The sequence below is a fragment of the Arvicola amphibius genome, chromosome 4 (genome assembly GCF_903992535.2).
Source record: "Arvicola amphibius chromosome 4, mArvAmp1.2, whole genome shotgun sequence".
NCBI lineage: Eukaryota > Metazoa > Chordata > Mammalia > Rodentia > Cricetidae > Arvicola > Arvicola amphibius.
The window spans coordinates 135,283,502-135,311,179 of record NC_052050.1 but is presented as its reverse complement, the minus strand read 5'-3'; the positions used below and the strand labels follow the sequence as shown (position 1 = coordinate 135,311,179).

Genomic DNA, 27,678 nt, shown 5'->3' with positions numbered 1-27,678 from the left:
ATAGCCCTGACTGTCATAGAGCTTGCTCTATTAGACAAACCTTTGTCCTGAACACAGATATTTACATTCATCTTCCTTCATTATGCTGGGATTAAAGGCAATTTTTATGACAAGTTTTGTTTGCCAGGTGTTTTGTTTACGTGTGTTTTTGAGGCTGACTATTTGTTATTGGATGATCAATTGGTTTGCTCTTTCCTAGGAAAGATAATTTTCTCTCTCTAAACATTCCTTAGTTGCCTGACATTCTGTGCAGTTGCTGCTCTTTTTCTCACATACAGACCAGGAAATCCAGGACTCACAAAGGCTAAACAGCTTACTCTAGGCCATGCATCTGGTAGGATGTCAACTTCCAACCTTACCCAGCCATTCTGGCTAACCAGCAATAATCACATGCTCATAAAGAAGTTTCTCTTCCTCGCAGACCATTACAGAGAATTGCAAGATCAGAACTAAGCAGGATGTTTCCATCAAACACCTATTACTTTAAAATCCAATAAAGCAATTGAGAGATTATATGAAAGTGAAAAAATATGGACAAACTCTTAGTTGTAAGTTATGCTCTGCTGATTCTCACATGCCATTACTTTTATGTGTGGCAGCTACAACATTATTTCCGAAATATATAGTGGAACCATATGGCATAAGTACCTCTTGTAATTCATTAATCTTGTAACAGCCATCAATATTATAGATCCTTATTCAGTTGCTGTGTGGCATCCTACTGCATTCCTGGACTACACTTACATAAGGGATTCAAAAGAGAATTTTTGCAACAACAAGAGAAAATTGGTATAGCAAATAACGATGTACAGTTTTTGAGTGATTGGACATTTTCTCTTCACTAATGCAAATATTTAACAAAGGAATTACTGTATATAGGAAGTGGCATTTTTAAGAGCAATCATCTAAATCGTTTTTATTAGTTTATATTCATTTTACACGGTGTCAAACATACATAAGAATTCTAGATGTTGCACATTATCGTCAACTCTTCACATTCTAGGTGTTATTATTATCATCATCATATACATCATCATCATCATCATTATCAGAATTTTAAAGAGATTGAAGCTTAATTTCTTTGTAACTTAACTGGTATATCTCCAGATGTCTAATAGCACTTTTACATACTCATGAATAATCTGTATTTCAGAACAATGGACATTTGTATATGATTGTTTAGAGCACTCATTAAATAGCATTTTTGTTTTCTTACTGAGTTTTTATATTACTGATGTACCTAATAATAATATTAATATTATGCAGATTAAAGAGAATGTATTCTGAAATTTACATGTATATACATATAAATATGCAGTAATAATTAATGAAAAAGATTCATGAATTTGAAAAACATCAAGTAGAGGCATTTGGGAGTATTTGTCAGGAGGAAATGGAAGGGAGAAATGCTGTACTTATATAATCTCTTGAAAATTAGGATATAATTAATTTACTTACTGAAATATATTTCATTCATGGTTTTACTCAAGAAGAATAAAAATAAACTATAAAGATGCTTATTAATGATAAGGTGATTTTATTTAAGAAAGAATGTGTGTGTGTGTTTATTTGTGTGTGTGCCTATGCGTGTTACAAATTCAGCTATATTCCGGAGCCATGATAGTAAACTTTTCTTGCTAGGATTTATTTTTTTCTTTACTGAAAATAACCAACACATTTAGTAAATATTCACTTACTTGTTCTACAATTTTTAATTTGGAGTTAATTTCAGTTGTATGAATAGAAAACTGAAGCTATTCAATATCTATATTCAAGCAAACACATACATTTTTCATTATTTACAGATAAAAATTTTGTGCAGCAGGGAGATCCTATACGAAACAGAAAATTAAATCAAATCAAGATCTGTAAGTTGTTGAAGACTATGGATTTTTGAGTAGATGACAATTTGGGAATGTAAAACTACATTACTACATAAAATATTAATATTTAGTGGATCGAATATTGAGACAGGCAGGATCAATAGGCATTATAAAAATCATCCTAATTTGAGATGTCTTCTGTGAAAAAAATGATAGATAAAAATGAGTGGGCACAAATCTTTCTTTGACTGATGTTTATTTTAATGTAGTATTAAACCAGAATATTAATCTTCATACAGCAATCAATATCAATAATTACTTTACCAATATAACTTTTGTGAGAATTTAGAGATGGGCTGAAAATAGCAAGAAAGATGTCCTGTAAACCCTAGTAAACTCATATACCACCTGTGTTGATACGATTACAAACACAGTGTTTCTAACACTTGCACTGATTATTGTAGTAGTGCAGTGTGGTGATATTTTGATTCCGCTTTAACAAATAAAGCTTGCCTGAAGATCAGAGTACAGAGCTAGCCACACTAGCCATAGAGGCCAAGACACCTTTAATTCCAGCACTTGGGAGACAGAGGTAGAAGGACCTCTGTGAATTTTAGATCACTCTGGGCTACACAAGATTGAATCGATTTAAAACATAAACAGAACCAAGTGGTGGTGAGTCACACCTTTGATCCCAGCACTAGGGAGGTGGAGACTGGAAGTGAGATATCTGGGCAGAAAGAGGAATAGAAGGCAGGACGAGACAGGAACTCAGGATTCAGTCTATGGTTTCAAAGCAAGGGCAGTCGGTACAAGGATTCCTAGAGATAGGCTTACCCATTCAGTCTGAGGATTCAATAGAGATGAGAGCTAGTGGTTTGCCTGTACTGTTTCTCTAACTCAGGGTTTTTTTATTATTATGACCAATTAGAATTCATGCTACAGTGCAGTAAAGATCCAGCATCCCTCATAAATAGGTTTCAAAATCTTATATCATATTCCAAATTCTCTTATAAAACAATGCCAACAAAAGTATAGAAATTGTTTCTATTTTTTTTTTTTTTGTTTTGTTTTTCGAGACAGGGTTTCCCTGTAGTTTCTAGAGCCTGTCCTGGAACTAGACCAGGCTGGCCTCGAACTCAGAGATCTGCCTGCCTCCTGAGTGCTGGGATTAAAGGCGTGTGCCACCACTGCCCAGCTAGAAATTGTATCTAATTTTAAAGTGAAAAATAAAACTCCTCAAATTAAGCCAATTTAGCAAATGTCCATTTATTTTAAATGAATTAGAAAAAAATCAAAGTTCTATTATTTCTATAGCAAGTATTCATTATAACTGAACCAAAATATCTTATTGGAGACTTTTACAAAGATGAGGCACATATAAGAAGGTGTAGTGATTGTGCCTTGAGTCTTAACTTATGCTGAAATCCAACACATTAAATGCACATTGTAAGAGTCTGGAGACTTCTTTGCAAAAAGAGTTGCATTATCTAAGCTGCTCTTGTTAAAGGCTGTTATGGGCCAAAATAAAAGTATCTTTTAAGTACAAATCGGGGGAAGATTATTTGTAATGCAATGCCTAAGTTAACAAATACAGAAAAGGAGGAAGCAATGAAACCATACCTTTCGGGTCAAGAAATCTTACATCATTACATTGATTTAGTACAGAATTAAGAAAAATAGTGTCTCTTCGTAATTCTTAAAAGAGCTATAAACTAATAAATTAATAAAGCAAAATTCAAGGATATGATCAATGGTAAACTATGTGTAGGCAAACAGCAGTAGCCGTAAACACATGCAGATACTCAAAGCAAGTATCAGTAGATTGATCTGCAATTTTAGGAGGAGCTTGGTCCCTCTCAACAAAAAGGTGCCTTTATATTATAAAAGATTGCTTCATAATTATCCATAGTTTGCATGCTTTCTATGATACTTATTCCAAATACTAAGTGAGGAATTTGATGTGCATCAACTTGCAAGAACTCTAATATGTGAAAACCTATATGTGAATATTTACTTATGACTGAACTTTTATCAAAATAATTTCCGAAGATGATTTTTCAATCTTCCTGATACTCGACTGGTTGGAAGCAGTTGTTCCCTACTTACCCTGGAGATAGTCTCCATTATCTATTTCTGGAAACACTACGCCCTTGGCTTGCTTATATTACATTGGCTTATATTACATCTTAGCTGGCCTTTGTTTTTTTACTTCTTACCATTCCATTCTACATTAGAGTAACACTTTTTCACAGTTTCTATTTGCGTTCATTTAGAGCTTCTGTTCAATATCTAATAACATGTGCAATTATGTCTGTTCTCATGTGTATATAAGTATACATGCATATTAACATGTAAACTTCAAACAAATTTATAGTTTATCTCTAACATGAAATGTAGATTCATTAAACTGTTTATATATCTATTAGACCGAAAGACTCCAAGATAAGCTCTTAATTTCCCTCTGTTCATATTCACGTTCATATTAATTTCTTTCTACCTTACAAATCAAAGCAATGGTGCTATTATATTAAAATCTCTCCTTTTTCATCATAAATATAATTTTCTACTTGATCAAGCTGTACTATCAAATCTGACTTTCTGCTAATTGTGCTGATGACAAAGTATTCATCAAATGCTCCAAAATGCATCATCCCATATGTGTTTATCTTTCTATAAATCGAGAATGATAATTATTTGTATGAGCATAATGTCAAATTTAATTTTTCAACCTATACTTCATTTTACATTAATTACAATACTGTATTTTTAAAGTATTATGGGATGGTCTGAAATTTAACCTGAATGATGGAATTGTGATGATTTTAAGGCAAAAGGCTGAATTACAAACTCATGGTTTGAACACGGAAATTAAAATCCAGAGCCCTACAGGATGCTCACAGACAGTTATAATAAACGCTATACACTCATTAGAATACAAAATTATTTGATCTACCATGTAAACAAAAGCTTCATAACAAGACTTGTACAGTGAGAATATAAAAAAACATGTTCATGTGGAAGGAGAAATTATTGTGGAGTTGCATCTTTAGACAAAGAACTAAAGGCAACTAAAGATTTCTGGGCGAAGGAGAATTAATCTCTACTAGAGATTAACAATGTTGTTTGTTGTCCAATTCATGGTAGTCAGTGCTGAAACCATAAACATATAGACAACAATACCAGATGCAGCATATTATATGTATATATACACATATATATGATATTATATGTAATAATATTATATATATTTGTTTTGTGTTGGTTTTTGAGACAGGGTTTCTCTGTGTAGGAGCCCTGGCAGTCCTACAACTAACTCTTATAGACCAGGCTGTTCTCAAATTAACAGATGTTTCTGGGATTAAAGGCATGTGCCACCACTGCCCGGCAAAATATACATTATAATATATATATATATACTGTATTGTTCACATATATAGTATATATGATGTATGAATATCATATATATGCATGTGTGTGGGTAATAAATATGAAAGAGAGGATATCAACTTGACAGTGGGGTCATGGGAGGAGTTTGAAGAAGGGTATCTAGAAAGTTTTGGAGGGAGGAAAGGGAGAGGAATATGATATAATTCTTTTTTAATTAAAATAATTGTTATAGAAAGCAAAAAATACCCAAGTTACATTCAGAATACAAGATACTGTAATCTCTTTTATGCAAGCAGAAAGGCCAATAAGGAACAGGAGTAGAAGCTCATTCACAAAGCTAGTGGGAATCATTAAGTGATTAAGCTCATTCAAACAGCTAGTAGGACTCATTAAGTGATTACAACGGGATTTGCAATGCTGCAGAGAAGATGGTAGGAAGATGTTCTGAGCAATGCAGAGGGATTCCAGGAAACACTATAAGATGCCATACTTCCAACTGGGAAGCCATCACAAAGTAAAGATAATATTTTTATGAAATCAAATGTACCTATCATTATGTTCCCAGCAGTAATTTTTAAAATTTGATAGACCATGATTAAATCTGTCCTGAAGAAAAATAATGCATAAATTTTAAAATGTTTCAATCCACTGTAAGCAAACAACCAACTCTATGAGTTATAAGAGCACCCTTTAAATATAAAGTGTGAGTGTTTATGAATATATCAATAGAACATAATAGAGAGAAAAATATTTGGTAATGAAGTGTATAAGATTAATAATGGAAACGGACTATTCAGATTATGGTATTGGGATTTATTGACTGTTCATGAAGAGACGGCATTAGATGTAGCCAAGGACAAAAGAAGGGAGGATATTATGGGGAAAATGAGGGGTAAAAGAGAGATAAGAAAGAAAAGCCCCTCCTCAGACTGTACACTAAAATTCAGAGACGTTCCAAATCTATTTCTTCCTCACTACATAACAAATTAAGCCACTTGGGTTTCTAATAATTCCAGTAGTTTGTGTGTTCACCGAAGGTCTAACACAAATTCCAGTCCGCATGGAGAATACAAAGTAGCAAGAGAAATGTCCTGAGATAGTCCAACTGCCAGATCTCTGAGTGTTGCCCAAGCCAGATTCTGATAGACGGATAATCAGTAGGACCCAGAGAGTAACTTAACCATGTCCTGGTGATTCCTCAGACCCACAGATGACAGAGCATATCAGTTTGTATTTCTCTTCCTGCTCATCTCTGCAGCCCAATTTAAAAAGTGCACAGTATTTGCATGGCTTAAAATTTCTCAAATAGTAAGTGCTAAATGACTTATTTTAATATGCACAAGCAGTGCAATATTTATCTAAGTTTTATATAATTAATATTATCATTGAACAGAGGGATTAAAGTAAATTATAATATCAGAAAGAAGATCTAGAACTTTCTGGGAATTAAAATATTACTGCACACAAAATACATGGATTATTGAGAACTTTGACAAAATTCGCATGGAGAAAATAATTTCACAGAAGAGGAATTCTGGATAACAACTATATATAGTCCAAAGAAAACCATAACACATTTAAATAATCAGAGATACAGAGATGTAAGAAGGATTGCTTCCTCTGAAGTAAAGAACTCAGCAGTGGGACTGAAAGCTAGTAGCTAAGCAGAGATGTAAGTATATATGTACTATCAACTATTTGAAGGATGAGGCCAGATTATTTCTGGGAAGAATAGTGATACCTTCTCTCACACCAACCAATCATCACCAGGTAAACAATACTAAAGCTATCATGTCACATAAGAATAAAAGTTTCCCTGAAAGGGAAAAAGTTAAATCTGAAACTTTTCAGATTTCCAGATATAGCATTATATCAACAAAAGGGAAAAATGTCAGTTTGTTTGTTGACAGTTTATGTCAAAAGTCAATGCAAATATTAAATAGACAAATATTTACAAATCTGAAGAAAAGGAAAATCTTATCACTAATATTCCCAGAAGCACCAAAAGCATCATTTAGACAGTTCGTTCAATAAAGGAGAAACAAGCAAATTAATTAATATTGAATTAAAGCAAGGAACCATCATAATGCTGAATGCCTACTGGGATGTTCACAGTAAAGAAAATGCTAGTAATAGCTGGGGTACCATCTATAGACCAGAGTGTTCAGGTAATAAAGCGAAAAAGCAGAACGTAAGTAAACTATGACAAAATTTGAATAATATTCTTATAAAAGAAATAAAATTGGGGTAGGAAAACAGATGTGGAAGGCAGTAATCACTCCAAATTACACTTCTGGGCGGTAACAAAAGCTGTGTGATATCAATTATGAAGCTAATGTACCCAACTTATTAATCATATTTATAATCATTAGTTCCTAGCCAAAAGACAAGTTTTACAATGCTATTGTGCTAAAGATATACTTGAGATGCCAATTTTTCAATTGATTTTGTATTTTTTCTATTAAATTCCATATTAATTTAAAATGGCATGCACATGTTTCAGTTTCATATTTATTTTCTTTAGCATTTTATTTTTGCAGAAATATAAGTATAGAACTGTGATGATGTTGATTAAATGTTAGGGTGCTACTGATTTTGGTGTTTTCCAGTGTAAAGATATCAGAATGATATATATTATTTGAAATTTATATTAAACAATACTACAAAATTCACAGATGTTTCCAAATTAAATATCCAGTTGCAAAATCATAAAGACATTGATGATGTTAATAAATTAATTATGAATTCCCTATATTATTCATAATTACATATGGGAAATAGAATCTGAAAAGCGGAGTTTAGCTGTGGTACACAAAAGAGACAGAGAAAGAGCTAACCATGCTGTTACATAGTCATAAAACTCACTTGTTATAGCCTTGCCCATGTCTTTGTGTATGAACTATAAAAGACTCCAACACAAAAAGCACAAAACTAATCATAACGAGACAATGAGTTAGAAGCACAGCATTGAACCAACGTACATGGACATAGGAAGAGCAGAGCTGTTCATACTTTATTCACTTAGAAGTCTAAAGACTCAAGACTTTGTAGTCTTTCTGTCCACATACTGGAGTTAGAATTATCTGGGGTTTCCTGCTTAGGAATCACTACTAGCTTGTCATATACTATTTCTGTAAGAAGGAGAAATTTAAGTACAGATTATTTACTAGGAAACATAAACAATATAATGTTGTTGTTAAGTTACTTTCAGATAGTTACAAGCTAAAAAAAAACAACACAATATCATTTTGACTGGTTAGATCAGTAAAAATATATGTTATATGACCATATTAGCATCCTGCCCACCAATTACGTTAAAACATAATGGTATTAACTTCCTGATATTCAAATATTTTTTCCTAATGTGAGACCTTGTGACTTCAAGATATAGGTAAAATATTATCAGGTATGCTTTACCTACATTAACTCAAATTATACAGCCTTTTTGTTTTCCCTATCTGGGCATTTAAATTCACAAATCGCCAGGAAGTGATTCAACTGGGAAAATACTGATGAGTATTTTTCAATTTTAAAAATTTGTAAAAGGCATTGAATTCTAAGTATGTTTGTGCTAAATACAATTTTTGGGGACTACTTGGAAAGGTTTAATTTGAAAAAATGAGTATGACAGAATGTTGTTTTAATAACAGAAGATACTTAAAGATGTCTGTACTAATTGCGTGTGTGTGTGTGTGTGTGTGTGTGTGTGTGTTTGTGTGTGTGTATGACAGCAGCTAGAGAGTGGTGAGTATGAGATGTTTCATAGGAAAGTTAATCAAGCCCCTGTGTTATCAGGTTATGTAATTTTATGTAAGTTTGTCTACAGCTATGCTTTCTGTCCAGAAGAAATCTTGTTTTCATGTATAGGATTAAATTCATAAATAACTACAAAAACCACACCAGTCTGAGACCAATTATGGATCCCTGCTTGTCCTCAAACACATGGCAATAATCTTTCATCTGCTGGTTAAGCGCCAGGGCTACAGACTTGAGCCACCATGTCCAGCTATCTGAAAGGGATTTTAGATACTATCAGTTGGCATGATATAAAGAGGCAGCAGGCTGAAATGAATAGGGGAAACATACAAATGTCAAAGTAATATTATATACAATTTTTCAGCTTATGATGAATCTTTTAAGGTGGTTTTTATTTAAACAGTTTTCCTTACCTGAATACTATAAAAATTTGGCAATTTTCTATAAATATGAATACATAGAAATGTATGAGAAGATTGATCTGGCAGGAAGGTTTAGATGGTGAAGGAGTTCTCAGACCTCAGAGCCACACAGATTCAGTGAAATGTGCATAAACCACACACACACACACACACACACACACACCCCAAATTACAAATATTTGCAACAAAAAATAGGGGAAGATACCTCCAAGCATATATCTCAAAAAATATAATTAAATTGCATGTCTACTATTGGTAGTGATCTGTGATCTTCTGACTCTAAGAGATACGCATTTGGATGCATTCCTACCCTCACTGACTTGAAAATTAAAGTTGAGGAAAATTGTGTGCCTGACATCATAAAACAGTGAAATAAATAAGCATTACAAACAGATTAAACAAAGACAAGAGAATTGTGAGTATTGATTATAAAATAGACATTTTCCTTTAGTTTTTCGTGTGTATGTATAGAGAAATCTCCTTGTATTTTGTTAGCAGTCCAGATGTTCATTCTGGATACTGTGACTACCATCTCCCATGCTGCACATGGATTTGCTTCTTAAATACCAGCAGGCAAAAGATACACAGAGATGTCCAGTAGCAAATAATGAGGTTGTGAACAAAGATGATTTCAACCCTCCTTTAGATAGCTGACTTTGGAAATGTTTGTGAAGCTGAGATCAGTTATTCTAGGAAGAGAGTACAATGATGGAGGGCTCCCATTGGCTAATAAAGAAACTGCCTGGCCCATTTGATAGACCGCCCCTTAGGTGGGTGGAGTAGACAGAACAGGAAGAGGAAGTGAGGTAGAAGGCTCAGTCAGATGCCACGCCTCTCCTAAGTTAGTCAGACCACCGTGCCTCTCCTGAGAGAGAAGCCAGACGCAATGAAGCTCCAGCCCAAGATGGACGTACGCTAGAATCTACCTGGTAAGGCACCACTTTGTGGTGCTACACAGATTATTAGATATGGGTTAGTCAAGATGTGAGTAAGAGGCTGAAAATAATGGGCCAGGCAGTATTTAAAAGAATACAGTTTCCGTGTAATTATTTCGGATAAAGCTAGCTGGTGGCTGGGAGCTGGGCGGCAGGAATGCAGCCCACAGCTCCTCACTACAGAATGGCACCCAACGTGGATAACTGAATCCACAGAAAGCTTGAGAAAGCTTGGGAAAGAATAGAGTAAAGCATGTTTTCTCCGTAGCAGCACTTTCTCGGGTTTGGCTTTGCTTGCTAGAGGCTTCCTGACTCAGCTTTAGCTACAAAACCCTCCATCTCTTAAGAGGTCCTGCTACAAAACACTTAAATGGCGTTGATAAAAGCTGACTGCATGCTTGTTTGTTTTCAGTGGTAGCAGGAAAAAAGCTGTGCTGTTTTAAAATGCTGGCGTTCTGGTCCGTCTTGCCATGGCAAACTCTGACTCTTTCAAGCAGGCAGTCCTGACTATGGAACTTTTGATTGTTGTTTAACACTGTTGCAGCTTGCTTGCTGGCAGGGACCTTGAAACGCCACAGAGTTGTGGTAATAAAAATGCTCTAGCAAGTACCTCTGCCATGAGGCTGGAAAGCTAAGGAATGGGTTGGATCTAGCTGTCAAAGTCACGGCTTAGTCCTACCGATATTGTTTGGTAAATTAAAGACTCATATAGTCAGAAAAAGAGAGATATACAGTAAAAGAAAGATTCAAAGTCGAAGAAAACGTCAAAATGGTTTACAATGTGTTAAAAATATACGCAAGCTAAAGGTTAAAGTTCTTAAAAGTAAAAAAGAAAAAAGGAAGTAGTTTGTTGTGGTGGTACACACCTTTAATCCCAACACTTGGGAGGCAGAGGTAGATTGACCTCTGTGACTTCAAGGTGTGGTAGCACACACCTTTAATCCAAATGCCTGGGAGGCAGAGATAGAAAGATCTCTGTGAGTTCAAGGTGTTGTAGCACACACCTTTAATCCCAGCACTGGGGAGGCAGAGACAGCTGGATCTCTGAGAGTTCAAGGACAGCCTGGTCTGCAGAGTTATTTCAGGACAAAGATATACAGAGAACGTGTCTCAAAAAGTAAAAATAAAAGAAATAGAGGTTAACGTAAAGCCACATAAAGATGGAAAATATACGGAGAATCTTGATACTGTATACTATTATACTCTCTTTGAATTGTTTGAATGCTGAGGAAGAAGCAACAGCTGCTAAAAGATATTTGTTTACAAATGCTGCTGAACTAATCCAAGATAGATATTTTGAAAATACCTTGACTTCAGAATTTGGATCTAAGGATATGATACTTTGGAAAAGAGATTCTTCTTTTGTTTTCACAGAAAATGAAACCCTGTGGATTGCTTCTATCCCAATATGGTATGATAGACCACGGCCTCCTGAAAGGTTGCTGTGAACAACTTCAGAAAATTACTTCACTCAACTGATGACTGAGATGAACCTGGCACACAGGTTATACCATGAAAGATCTGATTAACAGCGTCCCCATTCAGCAGGAAGCAGTTTGGAGAGAAATAACTGCGCCCATGTTCCCAAATATTGTTTATAAGTGTTCTTTTACATTTAAAGGGGGATATAATATGGAGATGAGTAATTTGCATTGATATAGATTTGGCTTTAGTGATTTAAATTTAAGGTCAATTTTGTTATATGTATATGTTTTTCTGATACTGATTAATGTATTGTGATTGTGTAGTTCATTTAAAAATGTAATGTATATAGGTTGTTAATGGATAGTTATCAATAATAGTAAAACTTGTAGTTATGTTAGTTAGATTTTCTAACTATATAGAGATATATTTAAGTTACATAGGCATTCTTCATATCTTTCAAAGACTACAGAATATCGCATTTTAGATGTCTTAAAACTTAAGGCTTTTCATGACAATGAGACACGTCAGCTCCTGGCAGCACCAATCTACTTCAAGAGGAAGATGGGCATCGAAAAGGATCCTTATGGAGTTTAATAGCCACTTGGGCAAGAAACTGCTCTTGCCTGGACTGTTGGCATAAACTGGACACGAAGAACCCACAGAGAGAGGACTAAATGTGAGATGATCTTTTGGGGTTCCTGATTCAAGAAAGAGTCTGCGAGACATTCTGAAGGACACAGCAGATAGTGACTGAACTGCCTTCGAAATTTCCTGCTGCATAGAAATGTCTGCTGGATATTTATGGGCCTGTAGGCCGAAGATGGATGCCCCGACAGTACAAAAGAACTTTGGGTGACTGTCCAGGTAGCACAATGTCTCTGTGATTTCTAGAGTTTGGAAATTGCATATTTCTCATTTACTTAGGTAATATTGTGTCCTTCTGAAGTCTTTGATGGAGCTGAAGAAGAATAGATAGATAATTATAGTTGTTTTCCTTTGTTATGATAAAAGATAAAGTAGATATAAATATTGTAACTGTAATTCTTACTTGATAACTGTTTTGTTATATGTAATTTTACTATGTTAAAGTTAAAGCCTTTCTTTTTTGTTTAAACAGAAAAAGGGGAAATGATGGAGGGCTCCCATTGGCTAATAAAGAAACTGCCTGGCCCATTTGATAGACCGCCCCTTAGGTGGGTGGAGTAGACAGAACAGGAAGAGGAAGTGAGGTAGAAGGCTCAGTCAGATGCCACGCCTCTCCTAAGTTAGTCAGACTGCCGTGCCTCTCCTGAGAGAGAAGCCAGACGCAATGAAGCTCCAGCCCAAGATGGACGTACGCTAGAATCTACCTGGTAAGGCACCACTTTGTGGTGCTACACAGATTATTAGATATGGGTTAGTCAAGATGTGAGTAAGAGGCTGAAAATAATGGGCCAGGCAGTATTTAAAAGAATACAATTTGTGTGCTGTTATTTCGGGGCATAAGCTAACCATGTGGGATCTGGGCAGGACGAAAAGCAGGCCCGCAGCACATCACTACAGTACAACTGTCACTGTCTCACACATTTGGGTTAAAAAGTTGGTATACTCTATGTTAATTAGGCCAGAAGTGAGAAGAATTCTCATGTCATATTTCAGAGAACAACTTTTGTTATACTCAAAAAGTACCTTCCGCAGAACATAAATTTATAGCTGTCTTCTGCGCATAGGTCTTCACCAACATTTGCGTTCCCTGGCAAATTATACGAATCAGTCTGGGCAACTTTAGAGGTAAGTCACCAGTACTGTCTCTGGACTTACGAGTAGAATGCATTTAAAAGAAAATATATATGTATTCATATCTTTGTGACTTACTCTTATTTCTAGGTTTAGTATTTTCTGATTTCTATAAATAATTTTAATTTCTTTAATATCACTAAACTACTTAATAGTGACTGGTATAGGAGGTATTGGGGAAATGAATGAATAGCAGAACACACTAATGTATATAACATTTTGGTCAAGTATTCAAAAATAAAACTAATACCAAATATTAAATAGACATTTTTTAAAGTTAATCATTCTAGGTCAGGTATCAACAAATGTGCCTATTGTTTGATATCTGATTAAAGTCTGCAAAGTAATGTTAAACTAAATTTGTATTACTCAAAGTGTACTCACTAACTCTATTAAATATTTTGGATTGTTTATATGTTATAAAAATTGTTAACACAATAATCCTAATTAAAATTTATAAACAAATCTCTTTCATTCTACTTTCATATTAGTGGCAGAAGCCTTAATGAAAATTTCCCAGATTTTACCATAGAAATCTCCTAATTATTATTTTGATAAAACTGAGGCATTATTTTACTCTAAAATAATTTTATATGAGACAAATCTGTTTCTGTAACTTTAAATACTAATCTTTTCTTTTGTCAGTAAATTAATTTCCATAGATATGTATCATAAAACATCCCGAGAGATAGGAGATAAACTGATGTCATAGGCTATTTGATTTCTTCTAAGTAACACCCTAAAGTCAAAGTGAGCAATCCCTAAGCTAACTATTTTCTCATTTAGCATGCTGCTATATGTGTAACATAGCATACACCCATACATCTAGAGGATAAATGCTCCAGCATTAGCTAAAATGATAAATTTAATTTCCTTTTATAGACTTTATGTTGTGCCTTGAAAATACATTTACATTTAAGGGGAAATGTATGATACACTGAATCAAAATAATCCGTTTGTGCTCCTTTAGAAAACTTATAAACACCTCTTTTGCAAATGCTAACAACACATTTAACTTTGGGTGACAGAGGAAGAAAGCAATTCAAAGGCTAAAAGCAGCAGAGAGCCTCAGTACAAATGCTCTCTGATTTGCCAATTTGAAGCTAACTTGTTCTATTTTTTCTTAAATTGATTCTTCTAATAAGTCTTTAGCTTAAAGAAATTAAATGCAAAGGAGGGGATAAGAAGATCGGACGGTCCTATGCTAAGTGAAAACATAAACTCTAAATTATCTTAGAGTAAGCCAAAGCCATATCACATACCTTTCTGGAATGAATTTCTTTCACATACAATGGAAGTAGAAACTCAGATATACCTTCAAGTCGGATTCCCTTCTTGGTGACTCTCAGATTCCCCATACCATCCTACAAGCAATGAAATATAGTTCACTTTTAGGTTCATTAGAGAATGCGTATCTGGCCATTATTTTCTTAGGGCTAAATTGAGAAAACAGTGAGCTCAAATCTATGATGTTTTTAAAAAATGAGAGATTGGACTTAAGGAAAGATCACAGCATTGTGCATGCAACAGAGGGCACTGTTGTTATGAGAAAGGAAGATGGTGGTAAAGAACCTGGTGGGCCCCCTACTATGATTTATCTATGAATAAATACTTTCTTCATACCTTATATCAACTCTCTATTATATACTGCACTTGTTACCTGACTATTATTAATAGTTTGCAAAGGTCTGATAATATTCTTAAGCATATAAGGCATATATACATTTACCAACATTTCCATTTGCATGATAACTGTAACAACTAATTAATGATTGGAATCCTGGTGCATCTGAAGAAAAATCATGACGAAACAAATGTCCTATCTAGCACAAAATTGTCTCTGTAGAGATTAATACATTTAAAAATGATGTTGATGAGACAGAATTAAATCAGGGTTGTATCAGGAAATTTAAAGAGTCAACCCCATGTAAAGTAAGAAAATGGCTATATAAAAATTTTTGAAAATGAATTTAAACAAGAAATGACTGTGAATGGAGGGAAAATTTCCCTTACAGTGACCTTTGAAAAGGAGCTAGTCTTTGCTTCCAGGTCATATATGGACTTTTTCCTTGGTGATATTTGGAGAGAAACAGCTGGGGATTTATGTGTCAAGGCCAAAGCAAGGAACACTTGGTTGCTGTGCTAAAAATACTGTTCTTTAGTAATGTTATAAAAGAAGAAATGTAAAGGGCATTTAAACAGCTCACTAACTTGAGGTGATTTGTGTTATGATGTGGGATTCACTTCTGTATACTGTGATTACCATTAATGAATAAAGAAACTGCTTTGGACCTCTAGCAGGGCAGAACTAAGTTAGGCAGGGAAAACTAAACTGAATGCTGGAAGAAAGAAGGGCACCAGCAGAGAGAAGCCATGGAGCTGCTGCCAGAGACAGATGTGCTGAAACTTTGCTGGTAGGCCACAACCTCATGGTGATGCACAGATTAAAGGAGATGGGTTAAATTAAGATGTAAGAGTTAGCCAATATGAAGCTAGAGCTAATGGGCTAAGCAGTAATTTAAAAAAAAAAACCCACAGTTTCTGTGTGGTTATTTTGGGTCGGAGCAGCTGTGTAGGAACAAGCACCCTTCTTACAACAGTGTTATGTTCCAAGAAAGCATGTCAGGCAATACCTTTTACATTGTTAAAAGTTGTTAATAACACAGAACTTCTGATAAGAATGAGATGTTTTGTGAATGAAAACTGTACAGGCATGTTCACTAATTTCATCTGATGACACAGAAAAGAGTATTATTTATCATTTATACCAGGCTCCCAACTGCAAGTAAAAGTTGCTATTATTTAAACGTGAAAGGTGAAATTGTAGGTTGGCGTCAGGAGTAGTTTTGCAGCACTTTGTAACTCATCAACTAGTACCTCCCCAGAAAAGAAAGTGGAAACACTTAATTAAATCATATTTAAATCTACCATCATGATAACTAGTTGGTTGCATGTGCTAATACACATATCAATGAAGGGCTTTAAGGTAAGCAGAAAAGCAAACATGGCAAGTAGAGATTTATTTAAATATGGTCCAAATTCTGAAAGAAGTAAATCTGAGGGTTGTAAAGAAAAGTTTACAATTAGAAAATGTACTTTGTCTTTTAGATTGTTGAAGGTTAAAGGACAATTTTAGACTTAATATTACTTAAGAAGATGCTAATACTCTGTGCAAAGTTAATATGAAAGAAGGAACACTATGGAATTCAGGGTGAGAAGATAGCTCCAATAACTAACAGGTATATAACATGAAAAAATTTCAAATCAGGGATTTTCTTGGCTAAATCTCACAGCTAGGACCTATCCTATCTCTTTATTTCTGTATCTTCTCTCTCTCTCTCTCTCTCTCTCTCTCTCTCTTTCTCTCTCTCTCTCTCCCTCTCTCCCTCTCTCTTTCTCCCTCTTTCTCTCTCTTTTCTCTCTCTCTTCTCAAGTGCCTGCTGAAAAAGAACTATTATGAAATTCTTTCCATTTCTACAGAAATATCAAATGTCCTTGTTATATCTTCTAAAGGAAGAGAAAACAAATTCTATCACTAATGTAATTCTCATTAAATATCAGCTTTAAAAATAATTTGATGGTAATCATTATAACTTTAATAACATGAAAATGAGAATACTGGACATGTAATACTAAACATAATACAATTTGTCTTATATATGTATTTAAGTGTAGAAAGTTTTCAAACTTAATTTTACTGTTTTTTTATTTACCATAAAATTATGATCCCAGTCATTTAAACAATATCATTTAAATTTCTCTAAATGGAATTCCCCTGTGTGAATGTGGTCTAATTCTTAGAGTACATTGTTTTGATTCTAGCTGATTATACCATGCTTTATCTATTCCACTTTTTATTTCTACTGATATGAAAGTTAAATAATTTTTAATATTTTATTATACAGATTTTTGTAAAATTAAAGGATCTTTCAAATTCATCCTGGTATCCTGAATGTCTGACTGAACTTCATTGTTCTATTCAGTCCAACAATATTTACAAAATAGTAAGACAAGTTATTTTCTTTCAAGCCACTGACAAGAACTGTTTTATTTCTTCTTGTCAGTTTTATGATTCATTATCGTCTTGATCCTTTTGAATCCTGACAGAAAATAAGGTTCTGATGTTTTGTTAATGAAGACATTGCCAAACACCAGACTATAATAGCATCGAACCTACCTTTTCTCTAAGGTTCTGTTGCATTTATGTAAACTCTACCCATGTTTGTGCTTTAAATTTTCTTTCTCTTATACATGTTTATTCTTCACACTCTTTTATTTAGAATATATTCATTACATATAAGGATCAGTTTCAGAAAGATATTTTTGCTCATAAAAAATCAAGCAGTACAGCTATATTAATTTATGATTATTTTCTCTTTGTCCATCTGCTTCCTGGTACTGATATTATGCTTTCTTTGCACGGATATCTACTTTCATGTCAGGTATATATTCTCATGTGAGAGGAAATATAATAATTGCCTTTTTGGTCTAGCTTTTGTGATTTAATATGAAGAGCAATTGTTGTGGTCAATTTTGTTTATTCGAAAGACTTCATTATTCTTTAGGACAGAATAAGATGCTATTATGTGAGCACATGTCACAGTATAGTCATCTATTAAAAGATACCTAGAATAATACAATAACTTGGTTATTATGAATAGTACTGCCAAAACATGGTTGTGTAGGTCACTCTGTGTTAATCAGAGTTAGATTCCCTGTTCAATAATCCCACAGATAATAGAATCAGGTCATATGGGAGATGTATTATGAGCGACCTCTATAATAATTTCAACATTACCTAAACTAGTTTGTACTACTACCAAAATTTGTAATAGTTTCCCTTTTCTTCTACCTTTACCATTATATATAAGCTGTATTGGTTATACTTTGCTTGTCTTATTTTTACTTATTTTTTATTTTTTGTGATTATATAATTGTATTATTTTCTCTTTTTTTCTTCCTCCAAATATCACACATACTCATCTATTTCAATTTCATAATTCCCTTCCCCTTAGTTGTTGTTACATATATGTGTATATGTGTAATACACATATATGACATATATGTGAATATAAGTTGTTTTATTCTTGACGATTCTTGTTTTGAATGGAGAATTATAGAGTATTAATAATGTTTTAACTTATAAGTGGTTAAGTAACTTGAAAACATTTCAAATAATTACTTGCTATCTGTACATTAATTAATTGGAAATAATTTTTTCATACAGTATAACTGGATCATGGCTTCCAAATCTCTTATATACTTCTAGATCATATTAACCCCACACCAAATTAATTCCTTGCCTTTTTATTATCTGTTTCTCTTTAAAACAGTCATTAAAACACTACAAAACAAAACATAACAATCAAAGAAAAACCAAGAAATATACAAACTAACACAAATACTAAAATCAATTAAAAAAAAACCCTGCAATATTGGAAACTATAATATAAAAGCTCAAGATCAGAAAGGTAAAAAAAAAAAAGAAGAAGAAAGAAAAAAGAAAAAAAAACTGCCAAACAAAGAAACATGAAAGTAAAAACACTACAGAAGCACTGTTGAGTTTGTTTTGTGCTGGCCGTCTACTGTTGTGCCTGGGCCTTGAGTGTGGGTTCCATACCAGTAAGACTCTGGGAGAAACCAAATTTTCCTTTGCAAGCAGTTGCTATTTGCCTATATTTTCTGTATTAGGAATGGTGCTGTGTCCTCTTTCTTCTCAGCATTGGAACCTTATTTGACTTAGACTTCTGCAGGCTCTCTGTATGAGCATCAACCCTGTTATGTCTAGAAGGTCTTGTTTCCTTGGTGTCTTCCTTCATCCACTGGTTTTTATAATCTATCCACCCTCTGTTTCTTACAGACTCTTTAACCTTGATAAGGGGGAGTTGATCAATACATCCTACTTAGGACTTTGCATCCCAAAATCTCTCACTCTGTGCACTCTCCAGTCGTGGGTCTCTAAACTTGTTCCGTAAATCAAGAAGTTTCTTTGATGATGGTTGAGAATGACACTGACCTATGCTTGTAGCAAGATATCATTAAAGTAGTGTTTTTGGCAATGTTCCTTTAGCAAAACAGTAGGATATGGTTTTCTCCTATGATTTGTATTTTCCTTATTCGTATATTTTTCTCCTTTGAAAAGGTTAATTATACATACATTTTATCTCTTTTTAAAAAGTTATGGTCAGGTCATGCAGTGATGGCACAATCCTTTTTTTCCAGCACTGGGAAGGCAGAGGCAGTCAGATCTCTTGTGAGTTCAAGGCTAGCCTGCTCTACAAGAATTAGTTCCAGGATAGCTAGTGCTGTTACACAGAGAAACCCTGTCTTGAAAAAAAATTGTTGTGGCCAATTTTATTCATGCCTTCATACCTCATACATTCTTTTCAACAGTTAAGTTTACAAAACAAAAGCTAAAATAGTTCCTGAATATTTAAACTTTTTTGTAAACAATTAAAAATAATTATGAGTACTAATTTATAATCACCATTACAAATGTCATAGTTTTTTAATCTAAAACTAAATAACCTCTTTGCTTTTGATTTATTTATTATTTATGTATATGCATAGTTTTCATTTATGTCTCTATCTATCTATTTTTCTATCTATCTCTATATATGCATTTATATGCATTACATGTGTACCTGGTACCCACAGTGGTCTGAAGGTATCAGATTCTCTGAAACTGGATTAAGAATAGTTGTAGGTCAATGTGAGTTGAACCCAAATACTTTGAAAGAATATTCAGTGTTCTCAATCACTGAGCAGTTTTCTAGCCCCATATAATCTTTATCACAATAATTATAATATCTGATTTTTAAAGGTAGAATATTTCCTGTAAAGAAATACTGATTGGGGAATTTACTATGAGACACTTGCTAAAAAATACAAAATACATGTGAATATCAAAAAGAGAATATTTATGAAAAATTACTTATACTTATCATTCACATCCAAAAATGCATAATGATTTCATAATAATTTGCCATGTCCCCAATATCTCTAATCTCTTTGGCCATCTTGACTAAAGATAATGTTGGGGACTTGGTACACTATTCTAGGTATCTGTTAGCAGATAGCTGTATAAAAAAATATGACACATACACACATAATGGAGTTTTATTCTGTCCTAAAGTAAAATGAAGTCCATTGAATACAAAAGAGTATAACAATTGCTCATCATAATAAGTCGCAAAAAAGTCTTTGAAAGGCTTGACAATCAATAAGATATTCTTTTTGTATTTTTAAGGACTAGATGTACTTTTCATTGTATGGTTCACTCTGCCAACAGGCTGGTACTGCTCTTGCTGCCAGTTCACTGTGAGCGGTTTCCACGTTTTCGCTGGATCTAGATTTCACTTATTCGTTGTTAATTAGCCCTTTCAAAGGATGTTGAGAGGAACAAAGAATAAGAAAGTGAATAACACATTTTTACATTATTTTCTGTAAAATCAAACATGGCTTTTTTACATAGCTAGTAGTATACATTTAATAATTAGTCAAGAAGGGAAGTAGTTATATTTCTTATGATGTTAATATGTTAATTAGTAAATGTAAAAGTCAGTGTAAACTTCAATGTACTTGAAAAAATATCTCTTAGAGATTAAATAGAATAAAAATCACAGCCTAATTTGACATTTATTTGTGAAATATCAGGATATAATATATTCAATAAACTAAAAGAAAATTCATTGGAAAAGAAAATATTGAGTTATTAAATGAAAATAAAAATTATATTTGAACTTTTTGATAACCATTCATTAATGTACATTGTACTGATAAAATACATCTAATTTCTGGCTTCTAATTATAGGAGAGATGTCCTTTAAGAAAATTAAACATTTTCTTTTTCTCACCTCTTTTGACCTATGTTAATTATAATGAGCTATGTTTCTACAAGTCCAGGCAGAAAAACAAACAAAAGATGACAGCTGTTTTGTAGGGGTGTTTTTACTGAGCTATTTGTGCATTGTCTGTATTCTTCAGTTTCACTGGCTTCTTTTCCTTACATAAAATTAAAATATAAATACTATTGTGGTAGCAAATATTATATAAAGAAATTTTACTTATAACCTATATGCTATTATTACTATAACCTGCATCAATTAAGACATCACCTTTTTTCTTTTGTAACAGTTGATCAAAATACTCATTATTGATCTCTGGTGTTAAAGGTATAAGAATTAAATATATTTTGCATTAATATGACAACATATTGTAGTTAGTTCACACTACTTAATTATACTGTTATTCCTTTAGGTACACAAATTATTATCCTTATCATGCAAACACATTAGAATATTGAAATATCAATTGGGTATACATTCTGTTTATGGATGTAGGCTTGAGTCCACTTCTTCTCTCAGCCCTGGAACTCATGAGGCCAAGAACTTTGCAGAACCAGTGCATGCTGGCACAGTGGGTCTGTGAATTCATACATTTTCAGTCTCACTTGGTTTAGATGATATTGCTTCTTTGGTATTTTTCATCTTTGTTGAATTTTCAATTTTTCTGCCTCTTTGTGGTGGTTTGAATAGGAACGGCTGCCACAGAGTCATGTGTTTGAATGCTTAGTTTTAATATTCAGGTCTCTGTACTGGCCTGCCTTTGGGATTCTGACAGGATATGTCCTCAGCGCTAGCCACTAAGAGAACCTCCTGTGCTCCTTCACTATGTTCCTCTTTAAAAAGGGCCCTGTCCATCCCCCATTTCTCTTTCTCTTATTGTCTTCCTTCCTTCCTTCCTTCCTTCCTTCCTTCCTTCCTTCCTTCCTTCCTTTCTTTTTCTCATTCTCTCTCTCCTTCTGTTCTTTTCTCTGTCTCTCTCTGCTTCTCTGCCTGTCTCTCCCTCTCTTTCTCTTCCTGCCTCTCTCTTCAGTTCTGTTGTTCGTGTCCCCAAAACATATTTCCTTCTTCCCTTTTCCTCTTTTTACTTTTCAAAAAGGTCCTCCACATGAACACTGTTGCATGGAATATTTCTCTCACGTGGCACTTTTTTTTAAATTAACAATAATTGGCCCATGGAAGTGGCACTTTTAGGAGCTGTGGCCTTGTTGGGGGAAAATCTATATGTAGAATTACCAGCTCCTTCTCCATCACCGGGTCCATCTCCATACTTCTAGCCGTGATGATAACAGTGGACTGAACCTCTGAACCGTAAGCCAGCCACCATTAAATGTTTTCCTTTATAGAAGTTGATGTGGTTATGGTGTCTCTTCACAAGAATAGAAACCCTAGCTAAGACATTCTCCTTCTGCAGGGCCCTGAGTCTTGAGAAGAGGGAACTGATGACTGTTCACAAATGAGAAATTAGTTTACTCCAATGGAGTCTCACTGTGTACACAAACCACTCTTAAGGCCAGTACACATCTCCAACAATAGATGGAGAAGATGAAACAAACGCAGTGGGATTTTTAGAGGATATTTGTTTTATAATGCTTTTTGTTAGGTTTCCCCACACCATCTTACCTGTGTTTGCACATATAATATGGTTTCCAAGTTTTGCGTTTATGTAATTTCTGTGTGTTCAAATACAAATTTCTCTGCAACTGTGTGTGTTTCTTGAGCATTTTCTTCTGCTAATTTTATTTGATTGTGTGTTTTGTGGTATACTGGTTTGTTTCTATTTTATCTATTATATTATATTATGTTATTATTATTATTTTAGATGTCTGTTTGTATCCTAATGAGAGAGTGAAAAAAATGGTGTAGATTCAGGTGGGTATGGATGATGTGGGATTTCCCTCTGTATGCTGTGATTACCATTGATAAATAAAGGAACTGCTTTGGGCCTATAGCAGAGCTATGAGGAACAGAGCTAGGGAGGGGTGAACTGAGATGAATACTGGTGTAGATAGAGCAGTGGGGCTGCATCCAGCCACCTGGCTAGCTTTACACCCGAAATAATTACACGGAAACTATATTCTTTTAAACACTGCCTGACCCTTTAATTTCAGCCTCTTATTGGCTAATTAACGCATATTTAGTAATCTATGGAGCACCATGAGGTGGTCGCTTACCAGGAGAGATCTTAACCTGCATCCATCTTGGAGAGGAGAGGCATGGCGACTGCTTATGGTGACTGCGTGAAGCGTCTGCCTCACTGCCTTCTACCCAGCATTCTGTTCTGTTTACTCCACCTACCTAATTTTCTGTCCTATTAAAGGGGCCAAGGCAGTTTCTTTATTAACCAATGAAAGTAACACGTAGACACTCCTCCATCATTTCCCCTTTTTCTGTTTAAACAGAAAGGAGGTGGAGTTAGAGAGAAGCCATGTAGCCCCGCCGGAGCCAGACAGAACTTTAGCCAGTAAGCCACAGCCATGTGGCAATACACAGATTAATAGAAATGGGTTAAATTAATATGTAAAAGTTAGCGATTAAGAAGCTAAAGCTAATGGGCCAAAGCAGTGTTTTAAATAATATTGTTTCTGTGTGATTATTTCAGTTCTGGGCAGCGGGAACCAACAAGTGGCTCCCTCCTCCAACATATGGAAGTGGGGAGTATCCTGAAGGTATTTGGAGAGGAAAAATCATAATCATAATACATTAAAATTCATTTTCAAAAAATATTGAAACATTTTTCAAACTTTTCTATGATATATTTTCTAAATTACTCTACTGAAATATAATTTACTAGTACCATGGAAAGCAAATGGTTTCTCAATCACAAAACCATTTAAGAAATGAAGGATGGTAATGTGGCAGGTCAGATAGGCTCACAATCATGTAACATATAGTATAAATTGGGTATTCCCAACACATCCTATGAGATACTAATCAAGAACCAAAGTACACAGAATGTGGCATATAGACTTAAATTGTTATATTTGGAACATCATACCTGTGAAAGTCCATATAAAATAACTCTGAGCATGGAATCATTAGAATAAATATATTTTCTCTGCAGTTGTGTTCAACAATAGAAAATCACTAGAAGACTCAGTAAGAAAAATAGTTTCATGATACTCTAAAATTTATTATGTAGTGTTATTTGAAATCCACAGGAAAGCTGTGCTTGGGATTGTGTTTGCTTCCTGGGAACTACATCAGTGGCTATGACAGCCAAAGATCTTGTGCAAACAAATTAGATTAAATGTGTTGGTATCAAAATGAACATTTTATTGGAAAATGAGGCAACTGCAAATAGTCTTCCAAATTTGCCTTAAATGTAAGTAAATAATAATGCTATATTTCCTAAAAATTGTCATCACCAACTGAGTGGCTAAAAGATTTCCACATGTTAATATTTTAATAAGTATATGCCCCCTAAAGGCTCGCTATTTCATGATCGGCTCTTCCAACTGGGTTTGATAGAATGCCAGAATTAAAAATAGTGATAAAAGGACCCATTTTCAAGCCAATTTTAGAAACCATTGCATGATATATTTTAACTCAGAAATTCATAATATGTATGAGCATATTAAACATGCTGTGGGCTAAAGCAGTGCAGTTCATTCTGTCATAGTTACCTAGGCACCTTGTCCAACAGGGCACCTATACATTCCCCTCTTCAAGGCAATCAAAGAATGTCCCTTTTATACCCTGTGGAAATTCTTGAGTAATCAATTGTATTTTACAAATGATGCAGCAAATCCATCCAATCCTGATGCTCTCCGCTAAAGAACTCCAGAAAAAAAATTAAATGAGTCTTTAGAGTTCCTACATCTCCACAGATATTCCCTGAGAGGTTACATACAGTTTTCCACTCTGCCATAGTTCAGTTATCCTCAAGCTCTGGAAGGAGCTTGAAATTACACAGATTTTGCCTATTTTATGAATGTTACTTCTTATCAGTAAAAGGTCAGAGAGACATGCGGTCTCGAAGATGCTTCTGGTTTATCTCTCTATGAGCATAAATACACACATACACACACACACACACACACACACACACACACACACATGCACATATATCAGCCATCATAATTTGTTGTGTATCACATCTTACCTTGAATATATTACCGTGTATTTGTGTGTACTTGCTGTTTCTTGAACACAAGTGTTTTATACATGCTAAGTTCTCACTCTGTCTCTTGTTCCCATCCTTAGACTTGTAAATTAAGGGCAAGACCTTAAGCAATTGTTACTCCATTAAAAGTACTCCTTGTACTAAGGTCTTGTTTAGAAATTCTTTCAAGTCTCCTGTAGAAACATTTTTAATTTCTGAAGCGATATTATGGAGTAGATACCGAATTTTCTTCACTTTATTTTAATAATTAAAGCAAGGTCATGTGAATGTTAAACAGAGGGTAAGCTGGTCAATGAGAAAAGTGCTGTCTTCTCCATTTGAGTTAATTCCTTTATGATAGGGATAGAAAATTTAAGTTTCATTTAGTTATCTGACTCCACATAACTATATGGATGCTCATCCTTGTGATATGGGTTAGCGAATATTTCTTATTTTTTCAATTATCTCATTTAATATCTGTTCACTTAAATCATTTTAAATGAATTAAACCACTAATTTACCAGCATATATTTCTCCTTTGGTTTAGACATGTTTCTTAAAACAATAGTTTGATAATACAAAATTCTAACGTGGAAAGATCACACAGTTCTAACAAACTATTTTTATTCATATACTCATGAACTATTTGGAAGAACTCTAAAAAAATATTTTTGTTTACAATTTTTCTCTTCTCATGTTTCCTATAAGCTCCTTGTCATGATATTCATAGTATTATTCTGAAGATTTTGGAGGAGGAGGAGGAGCATGATTAAAGCATTGTAAGGTAAGACTGGGTGCCAAAATTAATGTTCAACCCTTTCTAGGTTGTCACTGCGGGAACAGAAGGTGAATGGCATTAGAGAAAAGGCTGTATATGAGACACACTGCATGATAGCAGAGGTGACTTGCTTGTTTTCATTGAGGGAAAAATCATGGAGTTAGTCATAAGACTCTCTGTCTCTCCATCCCTCCCTCCTCTTTTCTTCTTATGCTTCCTCTCATCTCCTTTGTTCTCGACATCTTCTTCTCCCACCCATCTCCCCACTTCCTTTTTTACTTGAACAGAACACTAGTGTCTATTCTTACAGGTTGCTTTACAATCTCACATAGGCTCTTTGTGACCTCAGTGCTTCATGGCTAATATTGAAGCGCTTACCACGGCTCATTGCAGAAACACTTCCTTTAGTTCTTGTTCTTATTCCTTTGATTACCTCTCTTAAGCTTTACTTGGACAAAGAGCTAAGGATACCACATTTCACACATAACTCTGTAACAGTCCCAGAATCTACAATTGCTTCAAGAACTTTTGTTTTTCAATTGATGAAAACATTTTCAAATAAAACATGTCAATATTCACAATTTCACTTCTCAGAACCCACAACAAATGTATGTACAAATGAGAGCAATATTGACTTGTGAAATATTAAAAATGCAGAAAGTATTTAAAATGTAAAGAAAAGGAGAAAGGAAGGTGAGGTAAGTCTCTATATAGCATATTAAATTTTCTGTAAATTTAAATACCACTCAGAAAATAAAATACAGAAATTAATTATTCCATTGTTCTATTATAATACTGTTGAGATTAGAAGATTAAATTGTAGGGGAATTTACTTAATCCATTAATAAAAGCTTAATCTTCTCCAGTGATAAAAACAGGACACTGAATCAATGTTCTCCAAATTTGAGTCTGATAATTTAATAACATTCTGAGATCTAAAGATATAGTGAAATACAAGGATGTATGAGTGAGAATTACAATATTAGGGACACTGGTTAAGTGAATACAGATTCATTTGAAAATCAATACTATATAATTTTTTGTGAAAGATATTTTAACTAACTGTATGTCAAGTATGCATAAGAAATAAAAGTAAGCCAGGCAGTGCTGGCACACACCTTTAATCCCAGCACTTGGGAGGCAGAGGCAGACGAATATCTGTGAGTTCAAGGCCAGCCTGGTATACAAGAGCTAGTTCCAAAGCTACAGTGAAACCCTGTCTCAAAATCCAAACCAAACAACAACAACAACAACAACAACAAGAAACCTAACTGATCTTAGAACAAAATATATTGTTAGATAAAAAGTTAGACAGGAAAGCTAAGACAAGAAGTATTTTAAACTATGAAACTATTTTGAGTCAATATGTAAAGGGAGATATCAAATTAACTAACAGATTAGCTATATTTTATATACTAGAGTAA

The 27,678-nt window shown here is 34.1% G+C and overlaps 1 protein-coding gene across 2 annotated transcripts in view; it reads right to left on the bottom strand.

Moving 5' to 3' along the window:
* Sgcz (sarcoglycan zeta) overlaps positions 1-27,678 on the bottom strand; it is a 308,488-nt gene that overhangs the window by 129,936 nt on the left and 150,874 nt on the right. For both annotated transcript variants that reach the window (XM_038327283.1, XM_038327285.1), the window contains exon 2: positions 14,790-14,891. In XM_038327283.1, the coding sequence (XP_038183211.1) occupies positions 14,790-14,891 (102 nt within the window). The remainder of the gene's footprint in view (positions 1-14,789; positions 14,892-27,678) is intronic.